This window comes from Cervus elaphus, chromosome 10, assembly GCF_910594005.1.
Source record: "Cervus elaphus chromosome 10, mCerEla1.1, whole genome shotgun sequence".
Classification (NCBI taxonomy): Eukaryota; Metazoa; Chordata; class Mammalia; order Artiodactyla; family Cervidae; genus Cervus; species Cervus elaphus.
Genome location: NC_057824.1, coordinates 28,635,200 through 28,661,951, shown reverse-complemented (window position 1 = coordinate 28,661,951; position 26,752 = coordinate 28,635,200). Strand labels below are relative to the sequence as shown.

The 26,752-nt window shown below is 45.8% G+C and overlaps 1 protein-coding gene across 5 annotated transcripts in view; it reads left to right on the top strand.

Moving 5' to 3' along the window:
• The first annotated feature begins 2,311 nt into the window (after window positions 1–2,311).
• The window catches only part of MYH11 (myosin heavy chain 11), a 125,449-nt gene continuing 101,008 nt past the window's right edge, over window positions 2,312–26,752 (top strand). For 4 of the 5 annotated variants that reach the window (XM_043914393.1, XM_043914391.1, XM_043914395.1 and 1 more), the window contains exons 1-2: window positions 3,173–3,329; window positions 19,709–20,070. In XM_043914393.1, coding sequence (XP_043770328.1) covers window positions 19,726–20,070 — 345 coding nt within the window. In that variant the 5' untranslated portion in view covers window positions 3,173–3,329; window positions 19,709–19,725. Of the gene's footprint in view, window positions 2,330–3,172; window positions 3,330–19,708; window positions 20,071–26,752 lie in introns of those variants that run through there. The other variant, XM_043914392.1, reaches the window with a different exon arrangement.

The window sequence follows — 26,752 nt, the reverse complement described above, 5'->3', positions numbered from 1 at the left end:
ATGACTATTATGTGAAACACATGCGGTCCCTAAGGACTTCTAGAGTGTACCAGAAATGCCTTGTATATAAGGCCTTCCCCATGTTGAGGCAAAGATTCTGACCATCTCTGCTTTTCTTTGAGAAACACAGGCTCAGAGGGGTTCACTGACAATCCCGTGGCCCCCTGGTTGGTGCTTAGCAGATCATGAGTTCAAACCCTCAGACTTCTCTACTTATGCTGGACTCCACACAGCAGGGTGGGAGTTCCTGCTCCATCATTAGCTAGCTGAGCTAAATTGGCTGGTTATTTCATTCACCAAACCTGGTTCCTCCACAGCAAAAGAGAAAAAAAAAATGTTTAAGCATATACCTCATAGGGTTATTATAAAGACTAGATGAGGTAATGTAGTGCAATTCGGTGTCTGTTATAAAGCCTTCATTTATTAATAGCTTAGTATAATTAATCTCTTAAAAGTTACCAAGTTCTTTAAAGAATCAGATGCACCGCTTTGGAATACCAATGTGAATGCCTCTGGAAACATGCCGGTTTTCACTCTGAGGTCAGCGAGTTGGACTCTCACAGCCTGCTCTGGATTATCTTTCCAGCATGGGAAGGAGATGATCAACTTCAGTTTTTCCCCCTTCCCCTTCTCTGCTCCACATCAGCTCTGTACTAATGTAGGGACAGTTTCCACTCCTTTTACAGTGTAGACATTACGAGGCACATGGGGAAGCCGCCCATTCATCACTTTCTGAAGAACTTTACCCCTGACATCCCAGCCAGCTGAATGCTGGCTGTTGCGGACTCTGACTTAGGCCCATTATGTGGGGTGTGGAGCTGGGCCTGGGTGTTTTAAGGGTGGAAAGTAGGCAAGATGTTGGAGGGATGAGGAAGGGCCAGAGAGGGTCTGAGATGCAGAACTGCAGAGGGGGCTGGCAGCCCGCAGGAAATAGCAGGCAGGATAGGCTGTCATCATTACAAGGTCCTCAAGGCCAAGTGTAACTCTGCTTGGTTTCATGTTCGTTTTGAATAATAGCTAACATGAAGCATTTTACATGGATATATGTTCATTTGGGGCTTCCCTGGTGGCTCAAACGGTAAAGAACCTGCCTGCAATTTCAGGAAACCTGGGTTCAGTCCCTGGGTGGGGAAGCTCCCCTAGAGGAGGGCATGGCAACCCACTCTGTATTCTTGCCTGGAGAATTCCATGGAAAGGAGCCTGGTGGGCTACAGTCCATAGGGTTACAAAGAGTTGGACACAATTGAGCAACTAACACAGACACATGTTCATTTTACATGGATCTTCTCAAGGACCATTTACAAACAGCTGGGGTGTGAAGAAGTGACTGCTGTTCTTCCCATTTTACAGGTAGGGAAACTGAGGCACCAGGTCAAACAACTAGAAAATGGGACTGGCAGATTCCAACTAACCCTAGTGGGGGTCTTTAGCCTCAAGGCTAATTCTTGTGGGCACTTCCCTGTAATGCCCCTCGGGAAGTGAATCATGGCAGCTGTGGGCCTCAGACCCAGTGAGGGTTCAGGCAAAACTTCACTCCTCCAGGGGCTCAGTTTTCTCACCTGCAAAATGGGGGCATTAGCAAAGGCCTCACCATCACCTGACCTAGTGGTCAGAGGAAAGTTTGTTGGATAAGACGGGGGCGAGTACCAAGCACAGAGCCGGGTAAGGGTCTTCCAACATCTTTAACCCCCTCAGCAAACCCTCTGGCTTAAGCATCTGGGACCAACGTGGGACTTGGGGGGCCACCTCCTTCTGGCTCAGCCGCAAGCAGAGGGGTCCCCCTCCCACCCCACTGCCCTCAGATGCCGCCCCCCCAACCCCCGCGGGGCGCAGGGAGGCCGCTCGGCACCATATTTAGTCAGGGGGAGCGGGCAGCCCCGAGCTGGTATGCAGCGCTGGGAATTCCTGCAGGAAGGAGCCTGCGCCTGCCCTTTTTGGGTTGTCTCCCGCCCAGCGCCCCCCGCCGCCCGCCGCCCGCCGCGCCCGCCCGGGGTGGGAGGACCGGCCGGGAACCTAGGAGTCCGGCCGGGCGGGGAGCGGGGCGCCCAGCTGCCCGTGGGTCCCCGGGCTGGCGCAGGGCCAGCCCAACGCTGCGGCTTCCTTTTATGGCCTGTGTGCGTGCGTGTGACAGAGAGGAGAGAAATGGGGGAAGAAAGGGAGGGCGATCTGGAGCCAGAGACACAGGGACCAGAGACAGAGAGACAGTAAGAGACAGCCATGGGCAGAGTGACGGAGACACAGAATGAAAGGCAGAACAAGACAGACAAACGGTGACGGTGACTGAGAGACCCGGTGTCAGACACACTGGAGGGGGTGGTGCGGACACGGGGTAAGGGAGTGGTACTGAGAGGGACAGAGACAGGGAGAAAGCTTTCAGGCAGCTTCATTTGCAAGAATTTCTTGGGGCGGGGAGGAGCAGGAAAAGGGCGCTTTCAAAGAGCAGGGAGGCACCCACATTGTCTTTGGATCCTGACATGCACCTTGCAAATTACATAATTACCACACACACACTTCAGCTTCAAACACCGAGGCTCAGAGAGGGGAAGTGACTTGCCTGAGGTCACACAGCCAGCGATGGTACACCCGGTGCCTGAAGTCACAACAATTGGGTCTTTTTTTTTTTTTTTTGCTGTGGGTGGAAGTGGCGATGCCAAGTTGGGAAAAGTAAAAACTTCCCCTTTCCGCACAATTCCCAGCAGAGTTGGGGGCTCCTGTCTTGTACTTTGCAAAGTTCAGAAAATCCCCTTTCCCTGCCTGTCTCGCAGCATAGCCAGCCCCTTTCCAGGCAGTAGGGGCGGAAAAAAATGGGGAGCGGGGAGAGGAGGTGTCGACTCGGACCCCCACAGTTCCTCCCCTGCGGAAGAAGCGGTTAAAGCCTGCGCGGCTGGAACTGACTCAAGGAAGAAATTCTCAAGCATCCCCTAGAGACGCCGAGTGCTCTCCACCCGTTTCTCTAGGGACCCGGAGCCTCCGCGACTGTCCGAGAGCCGGGGTTAGAAAGCCCCGAACGCCTCTCCCCGCTGCGCCCTTCCCGGGGGCCCCCTTCCGGTGCGCCCCTTTATGGGCGTCGCGGCAGGAGAGCGCGAGGCCTGGACCAGAGCGGCGTTTTTCGAACCCTGCAGGGGGCGCTGCGGAGGGAGCCGCGCGGGACCCATCCCCTCCCCGCCCTCCTCGGCGGCCTCTCCTTTCCCACCCGCGGGCAGCTCCGGGTCTATAAAAAGAGGCGTCCCGGGCGAGCGCGGAGATTTGGACGCCCCTGCCTGGGAGGTGTACCAGATCTGAGCTCTCCGTCAAGTTTCTTCTCCGCTCTCCCCCCCAGTTGGAGATCTGTAAGTATGTGGTCCTGCGGCGGACGAAGTTGAATCGGGGGTTACAGGATCCTGCAGGGCATCCTATAGGGGTTGGGGAGCCATGAGGCGCATCTGTTGCCATCCTCTTAAGGACCATTGGGGAGGGGCTGAGGGGTCACAATTTTCACTTCTCTATGCCCCGTCATCCTATATTTCCCCCAAACCAGCATCTCCCAAGGTAGCCAATGAGAAGTACCCCCTTGGGGGGTACTTATTAAAGATAATGCCTGGGCCCGTCTCCGGTTACTTTAGAATCTTCAGAGAAACTGTACTCTGTGTATATGAGTCCCAGATGATTCTTGTTATGAGGAGACTCGGGGAGATATGCTGCCTTGGAAATATCAAAGATCCAGCTTCCACTGAAAAGTCATTTCCTATCTCATAGGCAGGCAATGTGTGGCTCCAAGTGGAGTTGGAAGCATCAGTTTAAAAAACCATGGGCAGAAGGGGGGGTGTTTTTCCCCAGTCTAGAGCAGCAGTCCCCAATCTTTTTGGCATCCCCATGGAAGACAATTTTTGATGGATCAGGGTAGGGGGATGGTTTCAGGACAATTCAATCACATTACATTTATTGTGCACTTTATTTCTATTATTATTACATTGGCTCCACCTCGGAGCATCAGGCATTAGATGCTGGAGGTTGGGGGACCCCTGCGCTAGAGGATGCGCTGCTGATAAGCCTTGATCATGATCCATTTGTTACAGCTTGGTTTTCTTCCAGACACACACACACCTCCCCCCCACCCAAATTTTTAAAAATCTCATCCAGGTTGACCCCAGGGGCCTCAAATACTCAGACGCCAAAGCCTGCACTTGCTTACAGAGTCTGCAAGTGCATTAGGTAAGATGGGGCTGGGCTTTCCTGCAGAACACCCATGTTGCTCTCATGTCCCACCAAGTGGGCAAAGTGAGAGAAAGTGGCTGCCACCGGTTGTCTGCTTTCTGTCTGCACTGGGAGCTGATGGGGATTTGGCTGCCTGAGGAAAGGCACCGTTCAAAACCACACTCATCAAGAAGTAAAAGCAAATATTGAGAAACCCCAGGAGAGGGAGCATTTAGTACAGTATTAAGAACTCATAGATTAAATCGCAAACTGACCATTATATACAGAGAAGGAGCTTGCAGAAGCTCAGCTGAAAGTCATTTGATAGCAGTGGGTGAAACAGGACATTGAAGACCCATAGAAGTGCAGTTTCCTTGGTGCTTTCCCATTGAGGCAAATTACCATTGATGGAGCGCTTATGCGCCAGGCACTGTAGCAGTGTTTGACTTCATTGACCTCATTTAGTCATTGCAACATTTTAAGGGAGGCATTCTGATGCCAGTTTAGTATACAAGATAACTGAGGCTCAGAGAGTTTAAGTAATTTGCCCAATGTCACACAGCTTACAAGTGGTGGATCCCATTCCTGCCAATTCTATACCCCTGACCCCACCAACTTTTTTCTTTACCATGAACAAAAACTTTGTTGGAATCAGGTTTCTGATGGGACCAGATGCGACCAGTAAGGCAAGTGTTTATCATCTCTTTGAAGAAACTATAAACTGACCTTTTGCAAATTTAAAATAAAATGCACTGTTTGTCCCCTGGTGGTATGATCATCTAGTTGACTAGATTAGATGGGCTGCCATCCCCAAAGTCCAAAAGGTGAACTAGCTGGGCCTTCCTCGAGAAGCTTCTAGGGCTGGTAAACACTGTGTGTTTTATTATCATGTCTGAAATAGACATGTTATTCCGTACAAGGTATTTGTTATGGATTTGTTATCGTTACTTTTCTGTGCGAGGTCTGAGATTGAGGCAAACATGCCCATTTATGGTAGCGTTTTCCACGAGGCCATCCCCAGCCCCCTTGCAAATTAGCCCTGTATTGCAGCTTTGTTGGTCCTGCGTCTGGGGATTTCTCTGCCCTTGTCCTTCCCATTTGGGAACAAGTTGGGGAGTCTGGAAAGGAAGACATTTGGGAGAAAAGGGGGATTAACTTCTCCTGCTCTCTTTTGTTTTGAAGTTTTATTTTTTGGGTGGGAAAGTGGTCTTCTCCTTTCCTCAGCATATTGAATCCAAACAGGTGAATTTTATGCTGTAGGCACAACCATGTAACTCTAAACTCAGATACACATTAGATTTTTCTGGCAAACCACATCCAATGTTAAATTCACCAGAATCCAAGAACATCACAAGCAAATGTAGAAATCATCCATGTTGTCCTTCCCAAACCTCAGTTTTCCCATCTGTAAAATGGGGCTAATGAGACTATCTAACATCTGTTGAGTGCTTTTGCTGGGACACCATGCCGAATCCGTTACAGGCATCTTGTCACTAAGTCTTCACAACAACTCTTTGGAGTGGATGCTATTATTATTGGTCCTGTTTCACAAATGTGGAGACTGAATAACTTGCTCAAGATAGCTTGACTAGCCAATGAGGAAGACAAGATTTTACAAAACTAGCTCTTTCAAGACTTCAGTGTGTATGGAATTGCGCTGCTGGGAGGATTCAAGAGGATCTTGCATACGAAAGATTTAGCATAGTGCGTGGCCCCTGGTGAACTTCCATGGATGGTTATTTATATGTGATCAGAGACCTTAAAGATTTTGCTCAATGTTGCCCAGAATGTTGCAGAATTTTGGCAGAACCAGGAAACCTATGGTGTAGTCTTTCCATAAAAGAGAAACTTGCCCTTAAATTTCTTGTCTTGCCATCTCTTTTCATAAACTCAGTTCCTATTTGGGTAAAGGTGGTAATTAGAATCTTCTGCACTAATATAGATACATTTCCTCACCTGTGTCAGGAACATGACCAGGTATATTGGCCCAGGTATTTTGTGATTTGTGTAGGATCTCTGTGGTGTCCTTGAAGAGCTCACGTGTGAGTGGGAGGAGCCTGTCTGACTTCCAAGGTGACTCCTTTGACCCCTGGGGTCTCTTCCCTTCACTCTGACCATTAAACGCATTTAACCATGGCCACACTGTGGGAGAAAGCCTGAGTCTGCAAAAGGCTACGTAGGAATTTGAAGGAACTTTTTGTTTTGCTTTGTTGGAGGATAGTTGACTTTGAAGGAAATTTTGTGAGGGGTCAGATGATAAAGGAAGAAGCTAGCATTGCCTGCTGTCCCTACAGAGGAAGTCAGGTGTCTCTGAGCCACATCAGTGATTCGGAGGTGAAAGAGGAATGGTCCTCATCAAAGTCCCTAAGAAAGGGCCATAGGCTTGCCTTTTGTTCACCCGTACAGGCTTGAACTTCCCCTCCGCTGGTGAAGCAGGCAGCAAATGATACAGAATCTCAGAAGGGTTCTGTATCCCTCAGAGTCTGAGACCACTGGGGGTGGTTATAACCCTTCCCTGGTCTCCAGGTAGAATGCCTCTCCAGGTAGAATTCCTGACCTTCTTTGTCCTTCCCCGCCTCTCCACTCTTCCCCATCTTTAGATATAACCATTGTTAATGTATTCTTGAGCATCTTTCCAAAACTTTTCTACGTCAAATCTTCCTTTTTTACACAAATATTGTTGGCTTTGTAAATTAGCTGGTTTTTCACTTTATTGCATATTTTTAACTTTCTATATCAGCATATTGTGTTTTTAACTCACCTGAGTAATATTCTATTATATGGAAGTATAGCATCTAATCAAGGAGTCAGGAAAAGACTTTGATGTGGGGAAAGATTGAAAGTAAAAGGAGAAGGGGCAAAAGAGGATGAGATGGTTAGATAGCATGACTGACTCAAGGGACATGAATTTGAGCAAACTCCAGGAGATAGTGAAGGACTGGGAAACCTGGCATGCTACAGTATATGGGGTTGCAAAAAGTTGGACATGACTTAGTGACTGAATAACAAAATAGCCTCTTATACAACAACCTCTTATTGAAATTTACCAGCTTCACTCCACATATAAACAGGGCTTCAGGGACGTCTTTGTGTATCTATATCTAATTATATGAGTTTATCTGCAGGATAAATTCCCAGCAATGCAATTGGCTAAGTTAGAGAGCACGCACATTTAAAATGGATAGATATTGCTAAACAGTCCTCTAAAGACACTGTCGATTTAAATTTCTAAAGGACACATAGGAGACTACATGTATTTTAAGCTGTGCTAAGCCAGAGTTGCAAGAAACAAGACACAATGGGGCTTTTAGGACCAGAAATGACCATTTCTCTCTATCCTCTAAGCATCCTCCGTGGGAGCCACCAGACCTCTTGCTGACCAAGTTCTCTTGGTAGGGAGGAAAAATTAATTAGCTTTGATAATTGTAAGAACTTCCTTCTGGAGGTACTTTAAAAACAGTGTTCAAATGAGGTAGGCAGATGTCAGAAAGGGGTGCAGCTGTGGCGAAGCCACACAAGGACAAGTCCATGCAAGGAAGCCAAGCAAGGATGAGACTTTCTGCTTGGATCAGGTGTCAGATCTGGGTTCAAATCTTGGCTCCAAATTTTACAAGCAAAAGCCTTTACTTTCTGGGACCTCCATAGCCTTATAGGAATAATCAATAATGCCTACCTCATCGAACACTTAAAAAACACAGCAAGATGGTATATATAAAATAAATAGCCTAGCTCGATGTCCCATGAATAGGAAGGGGAATAGAGGCTTCCCAGGTGGCGCTAGTGGTAAAGAACCCACCTGCCAATGCAGGAGATGTAAGAGATGCCGGTTTGATCCCTGGGTTGGGAAGAATCCCTGGAAGAGGGCATGGCAACCCACTCCAGTATTCTTGCCTGGAGAATCCCATGGACAGAGGAGCCTGGTGGCTATTTTCCATAGGTCTGCAAAGAGTCAGACACAGCTGAGCAACTTAGCACACATAGCACAGTGATAATAGTGCCTGTTATTAATGACAGGTTAAGAGTCCCGGTTGCCCATGGTGACAGTTGCCTGGAGATCTGGGGCATCTGGGGGCCCAGCCCCTCCCCCTGCTTCCCTCTGCACACTGACTCCTCCCTCACCTGGACCAGGTCTTGACCTAGTTTCTTCTCTGCAGAGGTCTTGTCAGCTGGTGGTCTGTGTTCTAGATCAGGCCCAAAAGTTTTCATTTTGCCTGCATGGCATTTGAAACATGCACTGGTTTCCTTTAGGGATGGATATGATGGCTCAGACAGTAAAAGATCCACCTGCAATGCAGGAGGCCTGCGTTTGATCCCTGAGTCGGGAAGATCCCCTGGAGAAGGGAATGGCTACCTATTCCAGTATTCTTACCTGGAGAAACCCAGGGACAGAGGAACCTGGCAGGCTACAGTCCATGGGGTTGCAAAAGAGTCGGACCCAACTAAGCGACTTCACTTTCATTTCATACCTAAATGCAGACTTCCAAGTCTGTGGGATATCTGGCAGTGCAGGGCCCACATCCTCACTCAGAGACCCCAGCAGGAGCTGGGAAGCTGCCATGTCTCCTCTGGACAGACCAGAGGGCTCTGTCCAGCCACCTCCAGACTGGGTCACTCTGCATGGCTCACCTGACCCCGGCCACATTTGCGTTGGTGTCTCTGGTCCAAAATCTTGGCAGTAAAATACTGAGGGTAGCTGTTAACTAGGGCTGATGACGTGCAAATCCTGTTACTGTTTACTCTGGGGAATTTCATTCATTTTTCAATAATACAGAAGCAGAAGGGGCAAGATCTTTTACCCCTGAGTTCCTCTGGGGAAGATAAAACCGGTGCTAAAACAAGCTGAAATAGCTAAACATTCTCAGTTGGTCCAACTCCAACCTTTTTGATCTGGAATCACAGATACCACAAAATGTTAGAGCCCTTCCTATTTCTTTCCCCAAGTGAAAAACACAAGGCCCAGAGAGAGAGAGTGACTTGCCCAGAGCCACCCAGTGAGTTCAGCACAGAACTGGGATGCGTAAACCTGTGGTCTTACAGAGGCTAATGAAGAGCTCAAAGAAGGAAGCTGGGTGTTGTTGAGGAAGCCAGGATGTGCACAGAGCTGACACATTTGGCTGTGTCAGATGTTGCTGACGCCAACAGTGAAGAGTCCTTTGCTTTCATCAAAAGGCTGGATAGCAGCCTTTGATCACGAACTGGACGTAGTATCCATCAGTCTCCTGGGTAATGAGCCTGAACGTGTCCTCTCAGCTCTCAGAGCTGATGCAGGACATTGGACAGTACGGAATGGGAGGTGGAGGGGATGGTAGGGGAGGAGAGCTTGAGAGGAAGAAACCAGGAGGGTGGGCGTCTCCTTGAGGTCTGGCTGTCTGGGCTTCTCTTGTCTGCTCTCCTGTCCTCACCCTCCACATGTGTGACCGTCTGTAGCTGGCATTCCAGGTTGGTTGGGACAATCCTCCCCCTAAGGGCCATCTAGCGATCCCTGCAGACATTTTCGGTTGTCACGTCTCAGCGGGGAGGGTGTGTTACCAGCATCGTTTGGGTCGAGACCAGAGATGCTGCTAACAGCCTCACAAGGAACAGGGCAGGCCCCCTCCCTGCAGGCTCCGCCTGCCCAGCCCTCCCCCACACTTCCGCCCACCGTCCATCCCACCGGCAAAGAATTATCCATCCCCAAAAGTCAATAGTGCCGCCCTTTGGAGAGATCCTGCTCTGAATTAAGGACCTCGGCAGGGAGTCGCAGACCGCAGTTTCCCTGCATTTAGTTTATGGCGAATCCTATCACTGCAGTGTGCCCTCTGGCCACTGCTGCAGTCTGGCACGCTGCTTTTCGTTTCCCCCTGTCCTCACCTAATGCCTGACCTGACACTTTTTGCCTGCTTGTCCACTACCGCAAATTTTGAAGGCTCAAGGTTCTGGCTGCACGCTGAGGCAAGTCCTTATAGCAATAAATCCAAGTTACCTGCAGCCTTCAAGTTGCCAAAGACAGATCCAGGGTGTGTCCCATGTGTGTGCCTGTTTTTCTTTCAGTCCTCAAGTTCTTTCTCTATTTCAAAGAGGGTAGACAAAACAGGAAAGATTACTTGGGAAACATATTTTTAATTCAGATTCTACCATATCTAGCTGTGCCATGATGGTCAAATTACTGAACTTCTCTGTGCCTCAGCATAATGGTGCCTTGCGTAGCATTTTTGAGGGGTTTAAACGAGATAATAGCTGACAGTCAATTAGAGCAGCTGTGGAGCTTCCCCAGTGGTTAAGACTCTGTTCCCAGGGCAGGGGGCACAGTTCAATCCCTGCTCAGGGAACTAAGGTCCCCCATGTCACATGATGTGGCCAAAAAAAAAAAAAAGAGCAGCAGCTATGATTACTAATATTAGTAATATTAATTGCTAGACTCACCACATTTTCTCAAGGGCAAATCCGTGGGATTTAATTGGTGTTTGGGGTCTGTAATGTTCATGTTTTCAAAGACGTGTGGTCAAAGGACTGAAATAGCTTTCAGATGTCAAGACCTTGGATGTCCTGATGCAAGCTCTCCCTCTAGATGATGGAGGGAAACGGGTTCAGTTCAGTTCAGTCGCTCAGTCGTGTCCGACTCTTCGCGACCCCATGAATCACAGCACACCAGGCCTCCCTGTCCATCACCAACTCCCGGAGTTTACTCAAACTCAATGGGTAGCACTTCTCAAATGGATAGTGTCTCAACTTCCCTGAATCCTGCACCACCCCCACCCCAAGTATTAATATTTCGAGGGATTCGAGTTCCAAGGAACACACTCCGGGAAACGCCGTTCTAGAGTGAAGCCAAGCTCCTCTTTCCTTTTCTTTCTTCTGACCAAAGCGGATTTCACACATTATGGCTGTCAGAGACCTCAACGACATGGGAAGCAGCCCAGCCTCTCTCTCCTTTTTTTGGATGAAGACCGAATCTTTGCACTTGATCTATTTGTAATTTTGAGTCCTAGATTAGACAGGGCTCCTGGCAGTGGAAATTCCTGTGTCCTTTTGTTTTTCTGCTGTGTTTTTGCTTTTCTTTCTTTTTTTATTTTTATTTTTTCTGATTTTTAAGGCAACTCACCAACATAGAAATTAGGAAGAGCCCCTTTAGTTGTCATGCTTCTCAAAACAAATAAAACACATCTCCCGGTCTTCTTGGGTATAATCGGCTACCATTCAAAAACTTCTCTTAATTGTACTTATACTACTCAACTGCACAATTAAGTGGTAAAGATGGTAAATTTTATTAGATGGATTTTACCATAATTAAAGGTAAGAAGAAAAAATTTTCATTGAAGTGTATTTTATATCAGAACAGTACCCATCTTTATAGGTATGCAGCTCGATGAATTTCCACCCATGTAACTGGTACTCAGATTAAGAAACAAAGTTATCAGCTCCACGAACCTCCATCACGTCCTACCCTTCCCGTTACATCTGATGTCTAGCACCATAGATTAGATTTGCCTGGTTTCGAATCTCATATACAGGCACACCTCATTTTATTGTGCTTCACAGATACTGTGGGATTTTTTTTTCCCCCTACAAATTAAAGGCTTATGGCAAACCTATGTTCAGCAAGTTGTTGGTGCCATTTTTCCAATACCATTTGCTTACTTCATGTCTCTGTGACACATTTTGGTAATTCTTGTATATTTAAGGTGATTTCATTGTAGTGTTTGTTATGTGATCTGTGATCAGTGATCTTTGTCGTTGCTACTGTGACTCACTTAAATCTCAGATGAAAGTAAGAATTTTTTAACAATCATGTATTTTTCATTAAGGTAGACATTAGACATAATTAGACATTAGACATAATGCTATTGCACACTTAATGGACAATAGCATAGTGTAAATGCGACCTTTTTATACACTGGGAAACCAAAGTATCCCTGTAACTTGCTTTGTTGTGATAGTTACTTTATTGCAATGGTCTGGAACTGAGCCCAAAGCATCTCTGAGTTCTTCCTGTAAACAGAATCACATAGTATGTCCTTCTTGTGTCTGCCTTTTCTTCACACAAGTGTTTGTGTGATTTGTTCTTATCATGATGTGGAGTTGTAGTTTACTTAATTGGGTACCATTTTGAGAAACAGAGTTTTTTAAAAAATATTATGCATCTTTGTTCAATAGACATCTATTGATTTATTCGGCTTCTCTGGGTGTTAGTTGCAGCATATGGGATCTGGTTCCCTGACCAGGTATCGAACCCAGGCCCCCTGCGTTGGGAGAATGGACCACCCAGGGAAGTGCCCCCAAAGCCTCTTCTAATCTATAGATTCCCCCCTTTTAAAACGGTTTACCTGGTAAAGAAACTGAGTCATTCATCCTACGCTTACCTTGTGGACTTTGTCACACGCCCGTGACCTTGGTTGGCATGTTCCCTGTGGCCTGCATTTCCCTTAAATAGATGTTAGATCCAGAGGCTTCGTCAGTGTCTGTCCCCACCTCACCCCCTTTTTTCTGTAAGAATATTTCACTGGTGGTGGTGCCACTTCCCCAGGCATCCCCTCTGGAGGCACATAACCTCTGATCGGCTTCATTTTTGCAGCGTTAAGATTGCTGAGTAGGTGTAAGTGGTGTCGGCCCGATCCATCCATTGTAAAGTTCTCCATCTGCTATTCAAGCTTCCCAGGTGGTGCTGGTGGTAAAGAACCCACCTGTCATTGCAGGAGACACAAGAGACGCAGGTTTGATCCCTTTGTCAGGAAGATCCCTTGGAGGAGGAAATGTCAACCCACTCTGGTAGTCTTGTCTGGAAAACCCCATGGACAGAAGAGCCTGACAGGCTACAGTTCATGGGATTGCAAAGAGTCCGTCACAACTGAGCACATAGCACATTTGCTTGTTGTCTGATATAGTGGGGTGGGTCTGAGACTGTGGACCAGTATCCTCAGCATCACCGGGGAGCCTGTTAGAGATGCAGATCCCTGGGTTCACCCCAGACCTACTGGCTCAGAAGCTCTGGGGTGGGCCCAGGTATCTGTGATTCTACAACCTCCCAGATGAAGCTGATGCACAAGGAAGTTTGAGAACCACTGGTCTGATGTTTTAGCAACTTTTATAGTCATTGGCAAGACCCATTATTTTATTCAGAGTTCCAGAATTGCTACGTTCTAGTTTCATCATTTCTTCTACATTTATATAGCAGGAATTCTTCTAAGTAGATGGTAGTATTTTTTTTTAAGCAGTGAAAGGGGGGTGAAGGGAGGATGCTGTTGGACTTACTATGTCCCAGGAGAAATTCAACAGCAATTTAAAAATTAAGAGCGACTTTCCTGGGGGTCCAGTGATGAAGACTCCATGTTTCCACTGCAGGGGGGCTTGGGTTCAATCCCTATTTGGGGAATCTGGATCCCACACGCCCGGAGTCACCGCCTCCCAAAAGAATTTATAGTGCAGGAAATTTGATTGTTAAACCTGGAACAGTGTACATTTTCTACAATTTTTTAGTTCACTTTTTGGGATAACTGGAGTGATTTTTTCAGATTTAGGGAATGATTCACTCATTTCTTATTTTATTTTTTAATGAGCTACTAGATCAGGTTGCCCAGGAGAAATAACTAACCTTTCTGAACAAATTAGCTCCCGGTTTTTATTACTGTTATTTTCACCCCAGAAGAGGAAAGCAGGAGTACCTGCCCCTCTGATTTTTGCCTTGGACAGGGGCCCATTGGTGGGATGTGGAAGTTAGTTCACCTCCGTGGGATTTGGAGTCCAAGCGTGCAAATTATCTCTTGCGTCTCCTGTATTGACAGGTGGGTTCTTTACTACCAGAGCCACCTGGGAAGCCTGAATGGATGGAGAACTTTACAATGGATGGATCGGGCCAACACCACCTACCCCTACTTAGTAACCTTACCGCTGCAAAAACAAAACTGATCAGAGGTTATGTGCCTCCAGAGGGGATTCATAGCTCAAAGGAGCTATGAATTGTTTTCTGCTGAAGGAGGGGCATCAACCACGCAGTATGTCCTTGTGATTATACATCCTCACTCAGCCTGCACCTTAGTTCTTTGGAGCCACCAGGGGGTGGGGGAGGAGGGGTGGGTCGGCTTGGAGTAGCTGAGCCCAAGCCAGTGTTCAGAGGGCAGGACAGCTGCAGGTGTGGTCAGAGGGCCTGGGATGGGCCACTGGAAGGTCTGAGAAGAGTCTGCTGCCTCAGCAGCTCGTCACCTAGTCATATCTAGACAATAGAATGGAGAATCTGACATTTAATGACTTGATGTTTTAGATAAAGACAGACTTCTTGTCAATTGTTTAGTGACCTTGAGGAAGAATTTGTAGAGAAGCAGAATCAATGTTTTAGTTTCCCCCTCTTTCTTTACCAGTTTTCAAAACAATGGGTTGATTCCCCAGCAGCTTACAAGAATGATCTGTGATTTGTTTTTTTTTTAACCATGATGAACTTATGGATTTAAACATACTCATCTTTCAACTCTTGTATTTACCTTACTGATGTTCAGACTGTCCCATATTTGACCAAATAGAACCCCAGTTGAACATTTTTGTGTGTAGTTTTCTAGACTTTAAAAAATGTATACATGGATATATAAAATGATAAGACATTCTTCTTTAACTATTTTATTCAGCTTTATTGAGGTATAAACTACATATAGTAGTTCTCTAAATTTTTAAAAAATTCACTGATTTTTAAGTGTACAGCTCAGTGAATTTTGACAATGTATATAGTCATGCAGTCATCACCATAATCAGGATATAGATGTTTTCATTGCCCCAGAAGTTCCTTTGTGCCTCTTGGCAAGTCAGTTCCCTCCCCAGCCTGTAACAACCTCTGATCTGTTTTCTGTCGTCACAGTTTTGCCTTTTCCAGATCTCCATATTGGTGGAATAATAGAGTGTGTAGAATTTGGGTTCTACTTCTTTCATTAAGCTTGCTTTTGCAATTTCTCTATTTTATTGTATAATTTGTTCCTTTTTATTGCTGAGTATTCCATTTATTCATATTGGTTTTTGTCATATTGTCTTTGCATGGTCGAAAGTCACCTATTGTACAATTCCATTTATAGCAATGTCCAGAAAAGGCAAATCTATAGCGACAGATAGTAGATTAGTAACTGCCAGGGAGTTGGGAGTAGGAACAGGGACTGACTGCAGACTAGCGTGAGGAAACCCTTTTAGGGATGATGGGAATGCTCCAGAATTTAGCATCATGATAGATGCACAACTCTGTAAATTTACTAAAAATCACTGAATTGTACATTTACAATGAGAGAACTTTAAAGCATGTAAATGACAAATAGGTTAAGATGAAAGGAAAAAATCCTTATTTTTTTATTTTACAAGTCTATAATTTGCATTTTAATTAATTTAGAGTCTTTTAATGTTCAAGACTTATGGGCAAATCTGTAAACAGCATGAAGTCTCTGAATTATCACTTTCATTATTTTTTTTAACATTCTTTTTTTTTTGTCTTCTGTTCCATTATGTTTCATCATAGGATATTGAATATAGTTCCCTGTGCTACACATTAAGACCTTGTTGTTTATCCATTCTGAGTGTAATAATTTGCATCTACCAATCCCAACCTCCCAGTCCATCCCTCTTCCTCCCCACGCCCCCTTGGCAACCGCAAGTCTATTCTCTTTGTCTATAAGTCTATTTCTATTTTATAGATAGGTTCCTCTGTGCTATATTTTAGATTCCACATGTAAGTGATATCATATGGTATTTGTCTTTCTCTTTCTGACTTATCTCACTTAGTATGATAATCTCTAGTTGCATCCATGTTGCTGCAGATGGCAATGTCTCATCCTTTTTCATGGCCCAGTAGTATTCCACTGTATATACGCACTACATCTTCTCTATCCGTTCATCTGTTGATGAACATTTAGGTTGTTTCCGTATTTTAGCTGTTGTGACCTGTGCTGCTATGAACATAGGGATGCATGTATCTGTATGAATTGTAGTTTTGTCCAGACATATTCCCAGGAATGGGATTGCTGGATCATTCTGGTAATGATTGCTGGTAATTCTATTTTTAGTTTTCTGAGGAACCTCCATACTATTTTCCACAGTGGCTGCATGAATTTATATTCCCACCAACAGCACGGGGGTTGGGGGGTTGAAAGGGCAAAGCTTTGTGCGGCGTATATAAAAGTCTACATCTTGAATTGTGGGCTTATAGCATTCTGTTGCCCGAATGCTCTGTAATTTAACAAGGCACTTCCTGAAAACTATTTGGATTGCTTGTAGGTTTTGCTGTGCCAAATTGCACTGCAGTGCACATTTTTATACATCTGTTAACACTTGTCTGTTTCCGTAAGCTAAATTGCTAGAAATGGAATTGCTGGTCAAGGGATGTGTGTGAATTTTTAGGACTTTTCCATCCATAAGGGCAATGTATGCAGAGCCCCAGCCCCTACTCCTCTGACAACACAGGCATTATCAGTGGTTTTCATCTTAGCCGAGTGGTGAGTGAAAAGCAATATCTCATTGCTTCACCTTGTAGTTCACCATTTACTCCTGAGGCTGGACATCTTTTTCTTATGTGAATTGGTTATTTGAAGGCTTTTGTAAAGTATCTATTTTTGTTAATCATAAATTTAATAAGTTATAAAACTATATTGGCTTCCCATGTAGCTCAGCTGGTAAAGAATCCACGTGCGATGCAGGAGACCTGGGTTCAATCCCTGGGTTGGGAAGATCCCTTGGAGAAGGGAATAGCTACCCACTCCAGTATTCCGGCCTGGAGAATTCCATGTGGTCGCAAAGAGTCGGACATGACTAAGCAACTTTCACTTTCACTTTCTTTCATGGCAAAAGTGCATAATAGAAAGTGTACCCATGTTCAAAGTAGCCTTATTCACAATAGAGAAAATGTGGTAGCAACTCAAGTGTCCATCAACAGATGAATGGATAAACAAAATGTCATATGTCCATACAATGAAATATTATTAAGCCTTAAAAAAGGAGTGAAATTCTGATTCATGCTCCAACATGGATGAACTTTGAAGACATTATACTAAGTGAAATAAGCTGGTGACAAAAGGATAAATACTGATTATTTCACTGACATGAGGTCCTGAGAGTAATGAAATTCATAGAAACATAAAGTAGAATAGTGCTTGCCAGCGACTGGAGGGAGGAGGTAATGAGGAATTAGTGTTTAATGGGTGTGGAGTCTCAGTTTTACAAGCGGAAAATAGTTCTGGTATTGGATGGTGGTGATAATTGCATGACAATATGGATGCACTTAATGTCACTGAAATGAAAATGTGTGAGATAGTAAATCTTATGTATATTTTACTACAAAAAATTAAGAAAAAACTCTTGAAAAGTAAAAATCCCTTCAAAACTGTACTCGATAAGTACATATTTCTCCAGTTATTTTGCCTATATGAATTTTAAATATTTTAAAATAAAAATGGGTTATTTTACTAGTGCTTTACAATATTCCCTATATTTCATTTTTAAGCAGTTCTATTCAGATCCAGTTTAAATACCATGCAATTAACCCATTTAAATTGTGCAATTGAATGGCTTTCAGCATATTCATAGAATTGTGTATCCAACACTGCAGTACATTCTAGAACATTTTTATTACCCTAAAAAGAAACCCCACTCCCCTCTACTTCAGTTCAGTTCAGTTCAGTCGATCAGTCACGTCCAACTCTTTGCAACCCGATGGACTGCAGCACGCCAGGCTTCGCTGTCCTTCACCAACTCCCAGAGCTTGCTCAAACTCATGTCCATCAAGTCAGTGATGCCATCCAACCATCTCATTCTCTGTCATCCCCTTCTCCTCCTGCCTTCAATCTTTCCCAGCATCATTGTCTTTTCCAGTGAGTCAGTTCTTCACATCAGGTGGCCAAAGTATTGGAGTTTCAGATTCAGCTTCAGTCCTTCCAATGAATATTCAGGACTGATTTCCTTTAGGATGGACTGGCTGGATCTCCTTGCAGTCCAAGGGATTCTTAAGAGTCTTCTCCAAGACCACACTTCAAAAGGATCAATTCTTCAGGGCTCAGCTTTCTTTATAGTCCAACTCTCTCATCCATATATGACTACTGGAAAAACCATAGCTTTGATTAGATGGACCTTTGTTGGCAATGGCTCTGCTTTTTAATATGCTGTCTAGGTTAGTCAATAGCTTATCTTCCAAGGAGTAAGCGTCTTAATTTCATGGCTGCAGTCACTATCTGCAGTGATTTTGGAGCACAAAAAAATAGTCTCTCACTGTTTCCATTGTTTCCCCATCTATTTGCCATGAAGTGATGGGACCAGATACCACGATCTTAGTTTTTTGAATGTTGAGCTTTAAGCCAACTTTTTCACTCTCCTCTTTCACTTTCATCAAGAGGCTTTTGAGTTTCTCTTCACTTTCTGCCATAAGGGTGGTGTCATCTGCGTATTTGAGGTTATTGATATTTCTCCCAGCAATCTTGTTTCCAGCTTATGCTTCATCCAGCCTGACATTTTGCATGATGTACTCTGCATATAAGTTAAATAAGCAGGGTGACAATATACAGCCTTGATGTACTCCTTTCCCAATTTGGAACTAGTATGTTATTCTATGTCTAGTTCTAACTGTTGCTTCTTGACCTGCATACAGATTTCTCAGGAGGCAAGTAAGGTCGTCTGGTATTCTCATCTCTTAAAGAATTTTCCACAGTTTGTTGTGATCCACACAGTCAAAGGCTTTGGCATAATCAATAAAGCAGAGGTAGACATTTTTCTGGAATTCTCTTGCTTTTTCTATGATTCAATGGACGTTTGCAGTTTGATCCCTCTACTGTCACCCTTTTATTCTCTCCGAGCTGTTGGCAGCCACTAATCTACTTTTTATCTCTGTGGATTTGCCTATTCTGGACGTTCTTATATAAGTGGAATCATATAATGTGTGGTCCTCTGTGACTAGATACTTTCACTTAGCATGATGTTTTCAAGATTCATTAACACTCAGTGTATTTCAGTACTCCACTCCTTTTCATGGCTGAGTAATATTCCATTAAATGTATAGGCCACATTTTATTTATCCATTCATCTGTTGATGGACATTTGGGTTTTTCTTCTATTTTTTAACTATTAGGAGAAATGCTTCTATGAGCACTCACCTGAGTTTTTGTGTGGACGTATGTTTTCATTTCTTTTGGGTATATACCTTAGAATGGGGTTGTTAGATAATGTGATAAACTTATGTTTAAACATTTGAGGACCACCCCCTTTTATTTTTACAGTAAACTATAAGACTCGAATTTGTTCCTATGTCAACACATCTAGACATACTTCTCGCACCTTAACCCCTGGATAGCATTTCATTGTATGAGAATATCATGGTTTACATATTCATGCCATGTTGATGGACAATATGTAGTAGTGCAGATCCTTTTCTGAAGAGCCTTTGGGTCGTTTCCATTTTTTGACAACATAAACCTTCTTGCTGTGAACACCTTTGTGCTTTGTGAGATATTTCTGCAGATTGCATCACCAGACATGGTGAGGTGAAGGTTTTATCTGTCTTTAGGCCAGTCTGGTTCTGGCCTCATTCTGACCCAGTTGCCTTATTCCCCAGGGGACCAACCAGGCACCATGGCGCAGAAGGACCAGCTCAGTGATGATGAGAAGTTCCTTTTTGTGGACAAAAACTTCATCAACAACCCAGTGGCCCAGGCTGACTGGGCTGCCAAGAAGCTGGTCTGGGTCCCTTCGGAGAAGCAGGGTTTCGAGGCAGCCAGCATCAAGGAGGAGAAAGGGGATGAGGTGATTGTGGAGCTGGTGGAGAATGGCAAGAAGGTCACAGTTGGCAAAGATGACATCCAGAAGATGAACCCGCCCAAGTTCTCCAAGGTGGAGGACATGGCGGAGCTGACGTGTCTCAACGAAGCCTCTGTGCTGCATAACCTGCGGGAGAGGTACTTCTCCGGACTCATATACGTGAGTATCTTGGGGAAACCGGTCACTTCTTGCTGGTCTCCTGCACCCCTGAGGGAGTGGAGAGGCTTGCAGATGTCTTTGGGGTGCAGGTTGGGAGGCTGAAATTTTCACTGAGGGAGGTTGCATGGTGGAGTGGAATCGTTCAGACCTGGGTTCCCATTTACCCTGCCCTATCTAGTTCTGTGATGTTGAACAGGTTATTTCACCTATTGAAGCCTCAGTTTTCCCATCTGCAAAATGAGATCACCCTCCCCCCACGTAAATGAGATCCACAGATCCCATGTGGTCACCTGGTTGCGTGGTCCATGCTCAACAGATTTCAGTGAAGTAGTTCCCTGCTCTTCCACCGTCTTGGAAATAAAGGAGAACTCTTAACCTCCTTGAGAAGGCTGATCCATCCCACAGCCAAGTAGGAGACATGAGGATCCTGGCGAGGTTTGGTGGAGGCCTGCCCTGTCACAAATGGGAATGACTAAATTGGACCTGGATTCCTCTGGGTTGACCATGCAGGTCAGAGTGAACTAGAGCTGCAGTGTCCAATATGGCAGCCCCCGGCCACATGTGGCTAACTAAATTTAGATGTAAAGTAAGTGAAAAGTGAAAGTGGTAGTCTCTCAGTCATGTCTGACTCTGCAACGCCATGGACTTGTTGCTCACTAGGCTCTTCTGTCCATGGAATTCTCCAGGCAAGAATACTGGAGAGCCTAGCCATTCCCTTCTCCAGGGGATCTTCCAGACCCAGGGATCGAACCTGGGTCTCTTGCATTGCAGGCAGATTCTTTACCATCTGAGCCACCTGAGAAGGCCTGATGTAAACTAATTAAACATCAATATTTAAAAGTTCACTTCTTTCATTGTGCTGGCTACATGTTAAGTGCCCACCTGACACCCGTGGCTAGTGGCTGCCATATTGGACAGCACAGGTGGAGAACATTCCCATCCTTGCAGAAAGCTCTGTTGGACAGTCTGGACTGGATGATGTGTAACTCAGGGGTACAGATTCTTTGTGGGCTGGACCAGCTCCCTAGGATATAGAAGGACATGGTAGCCCCATCAAGCCAGACTGGTGGACAGAAGGCATCCCACTCCAGCCTTTTGTCTTGCCTCTCAGAAAGGGTACATCTGTCCTTTGGGCAAGTTATTTAATTTCTCTGACATTTTGTTTCCTTCCTTGTAAAATGAATACAAGAATAGTACCTGCCTCATAGAGTGGGTTTGGAGTAGGAAATGGCAATCCACCCTAATATTCTTGCCTGGAAAATTCCACGAACCAAGGAGCCTGGCAGGCTGCAGTCCATGGGGTTGCAAAGAGTTGGACACTACTGAGTGAGGGAGCACATGTGCATACATGGAGTGGGTTACTCTGAAAAGAAAGCACATGCATGCTTCCTGGCACGTTGGAGGCACTCAGCATGTTAGGTATTGTTTTTATTGGTTATGCTCATTTTTGTCATTGCCAGAGAGATGTTCTTGGATTCTTTGCAAACTTACAGAAACAGTCACCTCTGTCTTGAGGCACTGCTGGTCTTGCCCTTCATGTTTTGCCACATGAAAATTACAAACCCCCGTTGTCATCTCTAAAAATGTCTTGCAGATTTTTTTTCCTAATTAGGAAAATGAGGCACATTCATTCCAGAAGATCTGGAAAATTCAGAAAAGCCCAGCAAACACGAGTCAGTCCTCCCCCAGAGATAACAGCTGATAAGATGTTTATGTTTCTTTGTGAGAATAGTGCATGTTTATGTATTGAAAAGGAACTTCCCTGCTGGCTCAGTGGTAAAGAATCTGCCTGCCTATGCAGGAGATGCGGGCTCAACCCCTCGGTCAGGAAGATCCCCTGGAGGAGGAAACCGGCAACCCACTCCAGTGTTCTTGCCTGGGAAATCCCATGGAGAGAGGAGCCTGGCAGGTTACAGTCCATGGGGTCGCAAAAGAGTTGGACACGACTTGGCAGCTAAACAATAATGTATTGAAAAGTCTGTGCACACAGGCTGGGACCTGTTCTCTTTCCATGTACAAGTTAGTGATGAACATCCCTACTGCTCACTCATGACCCCAACTGCCCCTTTATGGGCTTTGTGATCTATCCCATGGATGTACCATAATTAATTATTCTTCACTCAGTCGGTAAAGAATCTGCCTGCAATGCAGAAGACCCGGGTTCAATTCCTGGGTCGGGAAGATCTCCTGGAGAAGGAAAGGAAAACCCACTCCAGTATTCTTGCCTGGAAAATCTCATGGACAAAGGGGCCTGGGGGGCTACAGTCTATGGAGTTGCAAAGAGTAGGACATGACTTAGCAACTAAACCACATAGATAGTTCAGAGAGAGTTACAATGGGTTTGTTTTTAAGGGCCAAGGGGGAACTGGGAAGCTCCCAGTATAGAACTCATAATTCTATACATACCTTCTCTTGATCTCATTTAGTTAACACAACATCCACTGAATGAAGTATGCTCATCCCATCCTATAGATGAGCAAGCTGTGGCTCAGAGTACTAAAGACCCTCCGAGGACAGTCTAAGATGCTCCCTAACTAAGCAGGGAAACTCTCTTTTGTCCACACCACTGCTTGTCTGGAAGCATTCTCAGCCTGGGGCTGTTGGTACAGAGTGGCTTTTCCTAAGGACACCAGCCTGCAGGGAGCTCTAGAGGAACTGGGCTCCTGTGGGCCTCCTGTCCAAGATAAGTCATCTTCATCCAGGGAGGTCAAGGACGGGCTTGAATAGGAATCTCGCCTGCTGTCCTCTGACACAGATGTTTGGGCCCAAAATAGAAACCAGGAAAAATGAGGGGCTTATGAAGGTCCCAAGACCCAGACTGTCTTCTGACAGCAGATTAAAAAAAAATGAATCAAATCTTCAAATTCCTGCTGTGCTTCTCCGGACAGATTAGATGAAAAGCCTTTCAGTCTTATGACCACGCGTCTACTCCTGTCTCATTCTTTTCTGGTCAACTTAATCACTTAACTAGAAACTGTTGTCCATGACAGAGGAGATGAAAGAGGACGGGGTGGGGGAGCACCCCAAGTTATTCACCCAGCGCATGATGGCGGAAGGCGTGGCCCTTGTTACAGGTGTATGGCAGGTGAAGCTCAGGCAGCTGACTGTGCCTGACTTTGCCCCTGGTAACGAAGAGAATGTTCCCTTCCATCCTGCAAGGCTCATCTCAAACAAGGCACTTTTTGCTGAGTCCTGGCAGATGTCTCATCCCCTTGGGTCTAGAAGAGGTAGAAGCCTTAGAGATGCAGGTTCTTTTTTTTTTAAATTGGAGGATAATTGCTTTACAATGTTGTGTTAGTTTCTGCTACACAACAGCGTGAATCAGCTCTGTGTATACATATATCCCCTCCCTCTTGAGCCTCCATCCCACCACCCCCATCCCACACCCTTTAGGTCATTACAGAGCCCTGAGCTCCCTGGGGTCCCTGTGCCATACAGCTTCCCACTAGCTGTCTATTTCACACATGCTAGTTCTACTCTGTCCCTTCCTCCGACCTCCCCTTCCCCCGCTACGTCCACATGTCCATCCTCCATATCTAGAGATGCAGGTTCCTGCCTGAGCTGCCCCAGATCATTGACGACACGTGTGGGGCCCCCATGTGGCTCCGATTCCCGGTACGGCACTCCCTTGCTCTTCTGGATGTTGTCACGGGCTGGGTTCTCTCTGCCTGGGATTTTTCATGGCTCCGTCCCTGGTGTTGGGCTGGGAGATGGGACAAGGGTTTCAGGCAGAGGGAGCTCAGTGATGTGGGCCTTGCCTGTACTGGCTGCTGTCCCAAGACGTTCCCAGCTCTCTCCAGTGAGGTTGAAGCTCACTTCCCACCCAGCACACGAGGTGACCAAGGCAGAGAGATGATGTGACTTACCTGAGAAGGGACAGGATCAGGGCTGTTAAGTGTTGCTGTTCCCCCCTTCCCTCTCTGTGGGGTGCTGAGAGTTACAAGGCCCGGCCCTTGGCCTGAGGCTGCTTGATAATTGAGAGGAGGAAGATAAGGTACATCTGAGCTGCAGATATGTAACATGGATTCTACAGGAATGAATGTGATGAATGGATGAAGTGGGTTAGTCGCTCAGTCGTGTCCAACTCTTTGCAACCTTGTGGACTGTAGCCCACGAGGCTCCTCTATCCATGGAATTCTCCAGGCAAGAATATTGCAGTGAGTAGTCATTCCCTTCTCCAGAGGATCTTTTCTGACCCAGAAATTGAACCCCAGTCTCCGGCATTGCAGGCAAATACTTTACCGTCTGAGCCACCAGGGAAGCCCAGAATGGATGAAGGAAAGGTGGTAAATACACCATACAATATAATAACTCTGCTTTAAAGCGGAAGGAAATCCTGCCATTTGCAACAGCGTGGTTGAACCTGGAGGACATTATGCTGAGTGAAAATAGCCAGAGACGGGCAAATCATGCAGGATTCCATTTACAGGACAATCTAAAACAGTCAGACTCAGAATCAGAATAGAATGGTGTTGCCAGTGGCTGGGGGAGGTGAAAATGGGAATTTTCTTATTTATTTGTGGCTTTTTCTTGTGTCTGTTCATAGCTATCTAGTCACTCAGACTTAAAAAACACTTTTTGAATAGATAACACATGCAAATATTAAATAAAATATTGGATAGTATATAAGGGTATTTTAGAACTTTTCCTTTCATCCCCATTTCATCATCTTCTGGTTCCCCTCCTTACAGAAACCATGGACACCAGTTCCTCATTAAGTCTTCCAGTAATATTTTATACCCACGTCTCCTATGTCTCCTGCATTGGCAGACAGGTTCTTTACCAGCAGCGCCATCTGGGAAGCCCTAATATTTTATACATATAGAGGCCAATACACACATATATATATATGCGTATGTATGTTTTCAGTCGTGTACGACTCTTTGTGATCCCATGGACAGTAGCCTGACAAGCTCCTCTGTCCATGGGGTTTTCCTGGCAAGAGTACTGGAGTGGGTTGCCATTTCCTCCTCCTGGGAGTCTTCCTGAGCCAGGAGGATCGAACCCATATCTCTTATGTCTCCTGCACTGGCAGGCAGATTCTTTACCACTGAGCCACCTGGGAAGCCCAAAATGTATATATATATATATGTGTGTGTGTGTATGTGTGTATTGGCTGCACTGCCCAGCTTGCCAGATCTTAGTTCCCCAACCAGGGATCAAACCCGAGCTCCCTGCAGTAGAAGCATGGAGTCCTAACCACTGGATCACCAGGGAAGTCCCTATATGTATATTTGTGTGTATATATATATATATATGTATTCTTTTTAAGGGCAGTGTGCCATAATCATTGAACTGGTCTCCCATTGGTGGATATTTAGGTTGTTTCTTTTTTTTTTTTTTTTTGCCGTTAACATCAAGGCTGTAGCGGATCACATTCTTGGTGGGCCAGGTCTGTCTCTAGAATGTTCAGAAAGCCATGACACTGCACTGCAACCTGTCCACTGTTTTATAGATGAGGAGGATGAGGCTCAGGTCACACAAGAAGTGAGGGCAAGTCTGAGGTTCCGCCTGGGCCTCTGTGAAGCCTGCTTCTCTTCCACCTTCCCCCACTGTTCCTCATTTCTGCCGGAGGCCTTGGGAGCTCAGGACTCCACGGCTGACCATATAAAGCGTTAGGGAAAAAGTGAAGTCGCTTCCTAATACGGTCACAAGAGGGAAACCCTAGGCCTGCAGCTGGGACCTGCTGGTGGCACAGGGCCCTGAGAGGCCGCTGGGACATGGGAGGCAGGGAATGTTGAAAACCTCTGAACTTGATCAGCTCAGAAGGGGCTTGTAGGGATGGGGCGGCAGAAACACAGCCAAGCGCAGGAGGGCTGCATCAGGTGAGATCAACCAAGCTGGAACAATGGAGGCTGAACCCCTAGATTCAGAAGCCCAGCCTCTGTGTGGGGTGTGCTGCCATTGACCCAGTCCTTCCCGTTGGGCCATGGTGCCCTGGAAAGATGTGCTGAACTGGACAGAGATTCAGATCTTCCTGGAAGCATGGATTAAGTGCTTGCTGTGTACATCGCACCAGGCGGTACCTTAGGCAAACAGGAAGAAGGTGATATTTCTCCTTCGGAAGCTGATGATGGAGTTGGGAAAGCCACACCTGTCTCTCTTCCTTCCTTCCTCCGTCCCTCCCTCCTTCTCCCTCCCTCCCTCTCTTCCCCCTCCTTCTTTCCTTCAGCAAATATTTATTGGGTGTCTCCTATGTGCCTGGCCCTGTGCTAAGGGCTGGAGATATGATAATGTGCAGCTCACAGTCAAACAGGTGACATTTAGAGTGAGCCCTGAAAGAGCAGATGCAAATGGCTCTGAGAAACTCAGGGGGAGGTGTTCCAAGGAGAGGGAACATTACGTGTGAAGTTTCCAAGGTGGCAAAGTTTTCATCATGAAACAGAGGGAGCATTGGGTGGTCACTAATAGTTACTGAGTCCCTGTTACACACCACCGCTGTGCTGAATGCTCCCCCAGAGCTATCTCACAGCGAACCGATGAAGGAGTGGCTATTACACCTGCCCATTTTGCAGGTAAGGATAATCGAGGCTCAGAGAGAAAAAGAAACTTACACAGGGTCACACAGCCAAGACGTAGCAGAGTGAGAGTTACAAATAAGTCCTCAGTGGTCAATTCTATACTCTTAACCACTACCCTTTACTGCCCCTAGTTCCCTAGAGGGAGTGATTTGGATGGTAAG